The following is a 12815-nucleotide window of genomic DNA, read 5'->3' as shown; positions in this document are numbered from 1 at the left end:
GAGACATTACTGATAGTTAAGCCTACATCATGGCAATAAAATTATACAAGGAAGTATAGTAGGCAAAGTGGGGGGGGGGAAACATGTCACAAATTGTATAAATTACACATCTACTTATAAAGTTTTCCAGAAGCAGAAATTAAATAGGTTTTTTTAAAAGAAAAACTCAAGGTGATTGTCTTGTTACAATCTATTATTTAGATCTATAGCTTATATTGTGTCTGAACTTCAGCAGAGTGTGATATAAATTATAGCAATCTAGATTCCATAGGTTTGGTGAATGATCTTTATTTATTTACTTTTGACTTAGCCTTTTCTGCAAACTCAGCCAAAACATGCTTAAATAAACCATGGGTTGGCAGCAGAGGTGGGCTGCTAAGGTGGAATGGTGACGTGTGCTCTGAGTGCTAGCGGAGTCCAGCGCAATTCTGCTACTGTAGCTGTGCAGGTAGCAGAATCGCCCATGGAGATGCAGGTCCCCCTGTGTTTCGGCACGGCTTTTTGCTTCCGTGTGCGGTAGAATTGTGCTGGACTCTGCTAGCACTCAGACACAGGGGCGAGCACACGTCAACGTTCCACCTTAGCAGCCCACCTCTGGTTCACAGGATGTAACTAGTAATTTTATAATTAAATTTTCTAAGTTCACACATAAACACACACACACACACACACATTTTAGAAAGCAACATATTTAAACAATTCACAGACAATTAAGTGCAAGTCAAATGTGCTGTTAAATTAGGGTTTTAGGATCAGGATTTAGTCTGTTGCAAATGGAATTGCATTTCCCTTAAAGAGCAAATTCACAGAATGAAACTCTTCCTTGACCACTGTTTCTGGATTCAGTGGATTACCCTGACAAGAAATGGTTTTTGCAAAACTAAGCCTAGGGTCAGGGTGTCTTCTGTAACTGTTTCTGAAATCATCAGATATCATAAGGGTTATTCGTATTGCTATGATGCACTTCATATGGGTCTATCCACGAAGAGTGATTGTAATCTTTTATTATGATTTCTGACAGTCTCAAAATGGGTGAGCAGTGTGGTCGGGCAGTAGGAAAAGCAAGTAGGATGCTTGGCTGCATAGCTAGAGGTATAACAAGCAGGAAGAGGGAGATTGTGATCCCCTTATATAGAGCGCTGGTGATTTGGAATACTGTGTTCAGTTCTGGAGACCTCACCTACAAAAAGATATTGACAAAATTGAACGGGTCCAAAGACGGGCTACAAGAATGGTGGAAGGTCTTAAGCATAAAACGTATCAGGAAAGACTTCATGAACTCAATCTGTATAGTCTGGAGGACAGAAGAAAAAGGGGGGACATGATCGAAACATTTAAATATGTTAAAGGGTTAAATAAGGTTCAGGAGGGAAGTGTTTTTAATAGGAAAGTGAACACAAGAACAAGGGGACACAATCTGAAGTTAGTTGGGGGAAAGATCAAAAGCAACGTGAGAAAATATTATTTCACTGAAAGAGTAGTAGATCCTTGGAACAAACTTCCAGCAGATGTGGTTGGTAAATCCACAGTAACTGAATTTAAACATGCCTGGGATAAACATATATCCATTGTAAGATAAAATACAGGAAATAGCATAAGGGCAGACTAGATGGACCATGAGGTCTTTTTCTGCCGTCAGTCTTCTATGTTTCTATGTTTCTATTAGGGCAAAGTACTGCAGCTAGGCTGCTAATTAAATAAAGGGCTAATGTCAGTATTGAGAATTTACATGGGTTACTTACTGTTCAGTTTAAAGTATTGATATTACCTTTTAAAACCCTAAATGTGTTATGCCGGCTTCACGTTACGAGCCCCAATTAAATCAGGAATGTAAATTCAAACACACACGCTGTTGCAGGGTAAACAAAAAAGCAGTTTATCCAAAATAATGCTGTGCACACACACTTTAAACTAAGCAAATTAGCTCACACACAGTTAACAATCCTTGAAAGCTGTGAGACAAAAACAAACAGAGCAGATAAGAGCAGCTGTGAGAGCGTCACAGCCAAACCTCTTCAAGTGCGTTAACAAGATTTACTTAGCTGTGAAATATCCCAAAAAGTCTGTGAAAGTCCAGGAACAATGCAAACACGACGTATCCTTCTCCAAACGGATAAACTCCCACATGCACTCTCTGTAACACTGGTAATTTATCAGCAACCCCATTAGCCTAATTGCCTCAGCCACAGGTGTTCTCCCTTATCTCCAACGATACCTGCGCAGTTGGTCCCTTCTAGTCATGAGCCTGTGCATTCTGGTATCTATCCACCAATCCTCCTCCGAGTTTGATGACCCACTAATGGGCTGGCTGCATCCATCTCTCTATCTGATTCTTCTTCTCCCCCAGCGTCTGACCATGGCAACGAATCCTCACTGTCAGAAACTGATGGCAGTAAGACAAGTCTCTGGGAACCTGAGGACTCTCCTAAGCTGATGGCAGTAAGACAAGTCTCTGGGAACCTGAGGACTCTCCTAAGCTGATGGCAGTAAGACAAGTCTCTGGGAACCTGAGGACTCTCCTAACCAACATCCAAATTCCCTGTTGCAGGAGCTGGCCCAGAGCCAACCACAACAAAATGAATGGCTAAGAATTTGAGGTATTACATCTTCCATTTGTTACAGTCACTGACATTGATTCCCTAGGTACGAGGGAATAGACTAACCCAACCCTAACCCTATTCCTAACTCTGTGTTCCGGAGCTACTGAAAGTTGTGCTCAGAAGTCACATTTAACCCACATTCTTCTGTCTTTGGGGAATGGGAGAAAACCTTCCTTTCCGCCTGGGCCATTTCAGTTCCAAAAACTTCATAGTGACTTTAGCTCTTGTTATGATCACATTGTTTGTTTGTTAGACTTAAATCTCACTGTTCAACTTAGTTGTTTTGGGTGTCCTGCAGGGATAATATAAGCTGGTGATGATGTTACAAATCTATTAATTGCTCTCAAGCTATCATTTATTCAGAGGGAATTAGAAATATGCTATCTTCTCAGCAATTATCGCTCCAGAGTATCTCATATACCCTTTTGCAGGGAAGAGTAATATGCCAATATTTTATTAAGCAATCTGAAAAGTGCAGTTACTGAACGTATGTGTGAATTAGAGATGTCATTTTCACCCAATAGCTTTGGCACTTCTGATGTTTCTAAGACAACAGATAATGTGCGGAAATTATGTTGCATTTTAAAACTGTTTCTGCATTTGGGCATTCTTTGCATGATCCTTTGTATAGCTCGAGTGCACATCACCTTAGTACGTATTGCATCAAAAAGTAGAAATGACACTAATTCAACTTTTTAAATATTTTTCACATAATTAAATTATATTTGTTGATTATGAAGTTCATGGGAAAAGTCAGTCTTTCAATACACAACACTGGACAGGAGCAAACAGAATTACAGCATGAAAATGTCTTATAATTAGGGAGATTTTTTGTCTGATTCAGTCTTGCCGACATTACTTGGCAATATCTATCTATCTATCTATCTATCTATCTATCTATCTATCTATCTATCTATCTATCTATCTATCTATCTATCTGTTTTGTCCAATACACAATGAGGGTTTTAGTGGTATGTATCTATATACCCATTGTAAAATACATGATGAAGGTTATAGAGGAGATACTCATAGTAAAATATATCTAAGAAATAATAGAAAAGAAGATATAGTAATAGAACATATCAATGAAAGAATAGAAGAAGAGATATAGGAATAGAAGAAAGGAATAGGAGATATAGGAGAGCAATAGGACAGGGGACGGAAGGCACTCTAGTGCACTTGTAGATTCAAGATTTCAAACAAACATTTCTTTAAGGGTTCCCTGGAGAAGGAAAGGGCATCTTGCCTTCAAGCATCCGCTCAGCTCTTTCTTTTGCATGACGTGATTGCTCACCTCATTCTCAAACTGTTGTCCTTGTTGAATCTCCTGGGGATAGCCATCAATCAAGAATCCCTTCGAGTTTTCCATATTGGCAAGTATAGTTTCTTTTAAGAGCTCCATGACAATATCCTTAATTGAAGAATGCAAAGTAGTTTGGTTTAACATCTGGTCTGAAAGCTGAAGTGCCTTAGAATGAGACATAACCTAATATGTTCTAATTACAAGTATCTTGTGCACTATTTTACCATATTTACCTACTGCAGGCACTCCAAAATTCCTATCATTACTGACTTTTAACCTAGACATTTTACAACTAGGAAAACGCTAGAAAATGGGGGAGAAAGGCAGCGCTCCTTTGGGAGCTAATTATTTTAAGTACTGGAGCACATTACCAAGCATATTGGCAAATGTATTAAATTGAAGGAGCCTTTTAAAAATGTCTCAATGAAAGCAGCAAAAATACCTATGTAGTTTGGCTTCACTTACTGCCTTGCTTTCTTTAAAACTCAACAGTTTTAGTTTTGAGTTAATACATATTGTTCTTCAAAGAAATTTCTGGAGAAAAAACCTACCTAGTTTTGATATTATCCAGTCAAGCATCTTCCTTCTCTCCTCCCACACACATACCCATTGTAGAGATTGCATTAACTTTGGAATCACATCTTACCCCTGATATAAATTCACCACTCTCAGTTATATCTCTGGTGCTCTTACTCCTTCCAGATGCTGTCTCATTTTGGATCAGATCTTCTATGGACAAATGCATGAATCCATACTTTTGTGCTAACTTCTCACACTGGGTTGCTTTGCCAGAGCCTGGGCCACCTTTATAAGTAAATATAAATTCTCAAATTAGAGAGAGAGTAAGTGACTCATCATAGACAAAAATGATCATAGGACTATACCAGTTAAACATCGCAGAAGCATATTAATTAAATGGTGGTAGGAGTAGATAACAAAAGCCTCTTAGATTCAGCAGTGCAGAATCCATAATGAAGTCTCTTTCATTTCTAAACTATTATTATATCAATATTTTTTCACATACAACTGCCCAGTCATTGATTGAGATGGGAGGCCATGAAAATTGAACATGGATCTATTTATCTATCTACACATCGCTAAGGACAATTCCTCTCCACTCAATTCAGTCCAGGCAAGCCAAAATGTTGGATGCCCATATGATACAAATTAAACTGGACATGTTCTGGGAATAAAAAAGTAAACAGAAAAAAGTGTAGAGAAATATTAAGAAGTGTTAAGAGAAACACAATGATACAGAGCAGGGTCTCCCAACCTTAGCATACAGTAATCCCTCGCTACTTCGCGGTTCATCTTTTGCGGATTTGCTTTTTCATGGGTTTTAAAGGGGGCTTAAATTCATTAAATCCATTGAAAATTTTAAATCCATTAAAATTCATAAAATTCTGTACTCTATTAAAAATCTTTCCTCTACTTCACGGAAATTCATTTTTCACGGGTGGTCTTGGAACGCATCCCCCGCGAAAAATGAGAGATCACTATACATGGACTTCAACTTCCAAACTTCCATTCTGATTGGGGAATTATGGGCGTTAAAGCCCACACATCTTAAAGAGACCACGTTTGGGAAACTCTGATATAGAGCAAGTGTTGGCAGGTGGCAACCAATAAAGCACCACCTAAAATAGCTACAAACTCCCCAAATTCCAAAGAGGGTTTAAAAAAAAAAACAACCCAATTTTTAAGGAAATATATAGGTATGTCACTTCATGAGGATTCTTCATGACGCTTCTTCATGCAATCTTCATGAGAATTCAGAGGGGATTGTTTATCTCCTTCTGAATTCACTGTTTCTCCTAGTTTCCTAAGGAAGCATTTTTTTTTCAGTGTAGTGCTGATGACCTCTCTGTGAACTAGTGAAGAGACTGTTCTCTAGATTGTATCAAATGGAGCCATTCTATCCAAAAGTGTCATTATTAATGGTCCTTTAATATTTCAGTAAAATTGCAAAATTCAACAATAAAAGCTGAACTTTTGTAGTTAAAGGCTGTATTGAAATCCATCACACTTACAACCGTTGCAGAAGCCCCATAGTCATGCAATCAAAATCTAGACGCTTAGTAACTAATTCAAATTTCTGGTGGTTGCAATATCCCAGGGTCATACAATCCCTTTTGCGAACGTCTGACAGGCGAAGTCAATGTGGAAGCCAGAATTTACTTAATCGGGTTACTAACTAAACAACTGCAGTGATTCACTTAACAACTGTGACAAGAAAGGTTGTAAAATGGAGCAAAATTCTTTGAACAGCTGCCTCACTTAGCAACAGAAATTTTTGGGCTCTATTATGGTTGTAAATTGAGGATTATTTGTATATCATTAAAGATATAATGATATACTCTGAGAAATGGTGGGGGAAAATGATCTTAACTCTCTCCCAATCAAATTATCTTAGCTTTGCTATCTTGGTCCTCTGAAGTATAGCGCCTCCTTCCTGAGAATACAACTACCTTCTGCCACATTTTCACTGGCTAGCAAGATAGCTTGTGTGAGGGTAATTGATGCTGTATACAAGATCAAAGAAGATATTGTCAACAAAATCATCTACCTGATTTCAGACAAACACTCCTCATAAGTAATCAGGGGAAACTATTGTTTTTACGGTCAGTTTTTGACTGAAGTGACTAAATTTGGGATTACATCAAGATCACATTCCCAAAGCATCCTTTACAAATGTTAAGCTTGATTTAGATCTTAAATTATTTCGAGATTGTTTTGCTTTTTTGCATACTTTGTATGGATTCTTTGTATGGATAATTTTTAATGTATTCATCTGGTGAGTTTCTACCTCCTTAAAAGATGATGGTATACATTTGTTTTGAGAACACTTTAAAATACTTGATTTTTTTTAATTATGCAGCAAAAAAGTATGAATTGTATAGTTTGGGGAAGTTAATTATGGAATAGGCGCCAGATTTAGAATTATAGTTATTATATATTTTACTTAGTAGTTATTTATATATTTTAGTTAGAATTATTTAGACGATACAGTGATACCTTGTCTTACAAACTTAATTGGTTCCAGGACGAGGTTTGTAGGGTGAAAAGTTTGTAAGATGAAACAATGCTTCCCATAGGAATCAATGGAAAAGCGATTAATGCGTGCAAGCTCAAAACTCACCCCTTTTGCCAGCCAAAGCGCCCGTTTTTGCACTGCTGGGATTACCCTGAGGCTCCCCTCCATGGGAAACCCCACCTCTGGACTTCTGTGTTTTTGCGATGCTGCAGGGGAATGCCAGCAGGGGAATGCCAGCAGCGCAAAAACGGGTGCTTTGCTGGCAACGGAAGTCCAGAGGTGGTGTTTCCCATGGAGAGGAGCCTCAGGGGAATCCCAGCAGCACAAAAATGGGTGTTTCGTTAGCAACAGAAGTCCGGAGGCGGGGCATCCCAGTGGCAGCAGCTTGGGTTTGTAAGGTGAAAATAGTTTGGAAGAAGAGGCAAAAAAAATCTTAAACCCCGGGTTTGTATCTCGAAAAGTTTGTGTGACGAGGGGTTTTTAAGACGAGGTATCAGGGGTTTTTAAGACGAGGTATTAGGAGATTGTTTTCCTTTATTTTTTGATGAAACTTTGAAGGCTGGATACTCGATCCTGAAGATAAAGAAAATAGAGCAGAAATCCTTACTGTAAATCTCTGAATATCTTTCAGTTAGGTTTTTCAACAGAATGGGTAACATGCTTGCTAAAATTGTCAGAATAAAGTTTATCTAATAAAGTTGGAAGCAATACATGTGCTAGAATGAATATCCATGAAATTAATTTGAAAGGGAATTTAGATATAATACAAATAAATCTGAGGGGATGACTTATTCCCTAATGGAGATGAACAAATATTAAAGCAGGAAATTGATTTGTACCTTTTTTCTCTTCTGAGTATTCTAAACAGCTCTGCTAAGATTTAGAAGGACTTTTTTAGAAGTGACAAACAAATGGATTTTTACACTGATAAAAAGAAATCCATTAACATTCTGAAGGATTTTCACTTTGAAATGCTGATGAGTAGAAAAGTGCTTCTGAGACATTTTTAACAGGGTTAAGAATAATTTTAATCTTTGTGTTAAATTTAAATTCAAAATTAATTTGGGTTTTTTCACCAGACTTACAAGAAAAAAATAGTGTATTTGGTTAGTCTTAGTAGACCTCTGCTGACAGAGAATGATTGATGTAGCAATTGGACCTTATTTTACTTATCTAAGAGATAAATATTGGGAAAAAGAGAGATTGCGGTTTATTTAGAGACAGCAATAAACTATTAAAATTATTTTACCTTCTGGTATGAAAGGGGAAGTTACTTTTTTTCTTTTCTCCTTTTTTCTGTTTAACCCCAATTCTTTCTATAAATGTTATTTGTAGCGTTTGTTGATTTCATTGACTTTTATTCTCTTCATTTATAACAGGCCTTCATAGTATACTCATCTTTATTGCCCAGACTCTCTCTTGTCTTCACTTTTTGAGACCTTCAATTAAGACTTGAACTGGCTTTGATTTAGTGTGAATTATTTTTCTGTATTCCCTGGCAGGAAGAAACTATTTTGGATTAAGACCTTCAGTAATGTTACTAATGTATGCTTTTTTCAGCCTATTACCCTGAATAAGAGGAATTGCAGCCACATGAAAAAGTTGATGTGAATTCAGAATTCTATATACAGTGGTACCTCTACCTACAAACGCCTCTACTTACGAACTTTTCTAGATAAGAACCGAGTGTTCAATATTTTTTTCCCTCCCCTCAAGATCCATTTCCCACTTACAAACCCGAGCTTCCTAAACTGAAACGGGAAAAGGCAGGGAGAAACTTCTGTGGGGTCTCTCTAGGAATCTCCTGGGAAGAAACAGGGCCTCTACCCTCCCTGCAGTTTCCCCAATTGCACACATTATTTGCTTTTAGATTGATTCCAATTGAAAAAATTGCTTCTTCTGAAATACTTTTCTATTTAAGAACCTGATCAGAGAACTAATTAAGTTCGTAAGTAGAGGTACCACTGTATTTCCTCACTTAAAAATAGACAGGATAGAGAAGAGAATAATAATAATAATAATAATAATAATAATAATAATAATAATAATATATTAGATTTGTATGCCACCCCTCTCTGAAGACTCATGCATGTTTTCCCTCTGTCACACTCTATTCATTTTTTATCACCCTTACAGAAACTTCTTTTCTGACTGGGGAATATTCAGACAAATTCAGAGACTATATCCCAATGCTTTTTTAAAACCCAAGTCATCTTTCAAAACATATGCTGCAATCAATAAAACAAATATAAAGGCATGGTCCTGGGAGATATCTCTGTGGTGGAAATAGGGACAGCTTTCACATAACCCCATTAACCAAATAAAGTTCTATTTATTCACCGTCCACCTGCCCTTTTTCATATGAGTAAGAAGAAACTATTTGTCCCCCCCCCCCAAAAAAAATCCAGTTTCCTATTATCACGACATTATTTTTCTTTCCATTCATCAGTCCTTGAATTTAAGACTAAATGAGCACAAACACCTTGAGAATAGATTTATTCAGCTAAAAAAAAGTAAAGAAGTATTAACTAATCCTATGCTGTGTAAAAGCTTTGTCTTGGCATTTTTGTAATCCAGATAATTACATTTACAGAGACAATTCCCCCCACCCCACATTTGTTTAGAAAATATGATGGGGAAAATTATCTTTATGCTAAAAAAAATATAGGATGGTGCCTAAAATAATATTTACAACTAGCATTATATTCTGCTCATATTTCTCTGCTTGGATGCAATCAAGAACTTTGTAGGGTTTTCACTTAGAGTTAAAGTGATGCTAACTTTTACCTGAATGTTCTTGGCATAGTACTAAAATTCCTGACACTCACATTCACTGAAGAGGAAAGATGAAATTAATTACAAAAGTTGATTTTCATTTTATACATTCATCTGGTATCTTCCTTTGGAGTGTGGCTTTGTTACCAATGCAATCATTTTATTTAGGGATGAGGGCAAAGGACCAACATTTTTCTCTTTAACACAGTGCCTTTTTTTACATACAGGTATAAATCAGAGAAAGTAGTATTATTAAGTACCTTTTCCACCTTGAGTTATTTATATAAAAAAGGAGAGATATAAATAAAAAATAGTAAAATAAACTACATTAATGGAGTTCTAAATCTCCATATTTTACAGTCTGCTAGGTATTGTGAGGTACTGTATTGTCATGTATAGACTACTTTTTAAAACACAGCTGTTGCCTCTGCATCATTATTGATTGCTTCAGCTCCTGATCTTTAAGAGTTGGAAATGCAGCAGTAGAAAGAAGGGAACATTTTCTGAAGAGACTTGTGCACAGCAACCTGTTCTTTCAAACGAAGAACTAGTCAGAAAAAACCACTTCAGGTCTTAAACAAAGACCTTTCCAATACTCTGCTGGTTATTTCTAAAGCATCCTGGAAGCTTCTCAGAAATGATCTGGGGAAAAAAGTTCTTTGTATTCGGTAGAATAGATTAATTTCTTTGGAGAATTATAAAATCACAATGTTGCAAGCACAGCTGCATACGAAAGGGGCACAGCTTATGTCATTTTTATTTTTAAAAACCTCCAGTCCTGGGGCTGTCTCGGATACCACTTATGTGCATAAGTCTGAAAGCATCTGGGCATTGTAGTAACAGAAGATGAGGTTTGAAGCACTTGCTCCAATCTTCTCTGAAGTATGCAATGGCCCTATTCTCTTCCAGCAAATTATTGTAGCAAAACACAGGGGATCTGGCTGAAAGAACAAATTGGATTGGGAAGATATTCAGTCTGAGATATTGGTCAAAATATACTGGCTATCTGTGCAAAAAGAACAACAACAACCTCATTTTCCTATTATCGTTTGACGTTATTTTTATACCAACCCAAAAAGAGAAGCCAGACACACCGGTAAAAGGCAAAGGCAGTTTATAAAATTCAAGAAAAACACAGGTAACAGAAAATGTCCTTACAAACAGGAAAACGCTGTATCTTCAAATATATCCACGAAGGCAAAAGTCCATGCAGCAATACAGGATTCTTGCTGCCAAGACGAGGCTGTAGATAGCAGACCTACACCTCCCACGGGTCTTCCAAACTGCCGGGCCACAAGCCAGGAACAGAGACGCCGAGAACAAAGCAGGACACCGTAACTCCAACTGATAACACTCCACATGGCTTCAAGGGCTTGCCTGCCTTTTAAACCCTGCTAAGGAGGACCACACCCAAGCCCAGCTGTTTCTAATTCAGTGCTGATAATACTTCTTTAATTGCTCCTTTCTCTGATCTGAACGTCTCTGTCGCATGTCAATGACGGCTTGTGCTTCATCACCTAATGACTCCAAGCTACTGGCTGGGGAGAGGCCCCCCCCCCCCCCCCCCGGGGCTCTCATGCTGTTCTCCTTCATCCCATTCCTGACTTTCCTCTTCCCCATCCGACTGTTCAGCCCCCTCCTCTTCGCTGTCATTCTCCTCCGGGCATGGAGCCAGCAGAGACACAGCCGGTCCCTGAGCAGCCTCAGGCTGAACCACAACACCGCCAGTCCTTGAATTTAAGGATAAATGGGCATAAATACTTCAGGGTAGATTTATGCAGCTGAAAAGCTATGGTTATTTTTTAAATAACTCTCTCTAATTCAGCCACTACTGAATTTGGGCAATTCCAGGGACAACATCAAAGCATTGGGGTGGGAGTCTGCACCGGTGTGTGTGTGTCTGGATTTCGTTGCTGCCGGTTCACTCAGGGATGCGTGGTGTGGACGTACCACACACATGCAATACTTTTTTTTAAAAAGTGCATGCACAGAAGTAAAAACTGAGAGAACTGACTCAGGGGCGTGGTGGACTTGGGTTGCTGCTGATTCCAGCAACCCAGGACACCAAGTTACTACCGGTAGGAACCCACCTCTGGTCTGCATGTGGGTCCATAGGCTGACCACTTTTGCTTTAAGCAGCTGGAGAAAAACACCTTCATGGATCCTTCAGAGGACAGTAAGCAAAGACCAGCTTCTGGCAATGTGTTTCTTTTTTGCATCCACGTTTATCAGACAGTTGCCAACAACAGATGAACAATAGAGGGAAATATTCAGTGCCATACAAAAAGGGGAAAACATATCCAAGTACAAGTCTGTCTGTGGTATATTGCCAGAATCAGAGATTTCCTTGCTTACTGAAGATCAGAGGGTTTGGTTTGTTCCATTGTGGATCAGAAACAGTATTTTGTGCATGTCCTCCTATAGCCTCTCTTCCTTGGCTGGGCAGATCAGACAGGAGGGGTATGCTGAGGGCCCCAATCTCCCAAAAAAGGTGCATCTAACAAGACCCAGGTGGTGGTGCATCTTCTCTGCTGTGTGGACCCTGCCATATGGAACATTATTATTTCAAAAGGTCTTCTCACCAGCTTTCGGGATTCCAGGAAAAATCTATAAGGTAGCTGTATGAAGTTAAACAGATGTTCTCCTAGTTCCTTGAGTTTATTGGTTTATTCATTTTTGATTGTTATAGATCAGGGGTGTCAAATTGGTGGCCCGCAGAATGGATGCCTCATGTGTCATGTGCAGGCCAGGCCCATTCCAGCTCCATGAAGATGGAAAATACTGTGAAATGTCACGTGAAGTTGACACCCATGTTGTTGTTGTTGTTGTTGTTGTTGTTGTTATTATTATTATTATTATTATTATTAATTAGATTTGTATGCCGCCCCTCTCCATAGACTCGTTACAGATTGATATGGAATTTTCAACTATTGTTGTGCTGTAAATCTCCCAGTCACATGTTTGTGACAGGGGTGGGTTCTAACTCACGTCACTGCCACTTTGCTTCCTCCCATGCTGCGTGGGCGGGCCTCATAGGTGCACATGTGCATTGCTGAAATTTTTTTAAAATCCCCCCTTAAAAAAAGCCGAAAACAAGATGGCA

At 38.5% G+C, this 12815-nt stretch overlaps 1 protein-coding gene across 1 annotated transcript in view; it reads right to left on the bottom strand.

The window, feature by feature from the left end:
• Positions 1–12815, bottom strand: part of AK5 (adenylate kinase 5) — a 148785-nt gene that overhangs the window by 14664 nt on the left and 121306 nt on the right. Inside the window, exons 11-12 of the mRNA XM_070746199.1 lie at positions 4550–4707; positions 3895–4011 (exon numbers count right to left, since the gene is read on the bottom strand). Coding sequence (XP_070602300.1) covers positions 3895–4011; positions 4550–4707 — 275 coding nt within the window. The remainder of the gene's footprint in view (positions 1–3894; positions 4012–4549; positions 4708–12815) is intronic.

This window comes from Erythrolamprus reginae, chromosome 3 (assembly GCF_031021105.1).
Source record: "Erythrolamprus reginae isolate rEryReg1 chromosome 3, rEryReg1.hap1, whole genome shotgun sequence".
Taxonomy (NCBI): Eukaryota; Metazoa; Chordata; class Lepidosauria; order Squamata; family Dipsadidae; genus Erythrolamprus; species Erythrolamprus reginae.
This window is presented reverse-complemented; position numbering and strand designations above follow the sequence as displayed.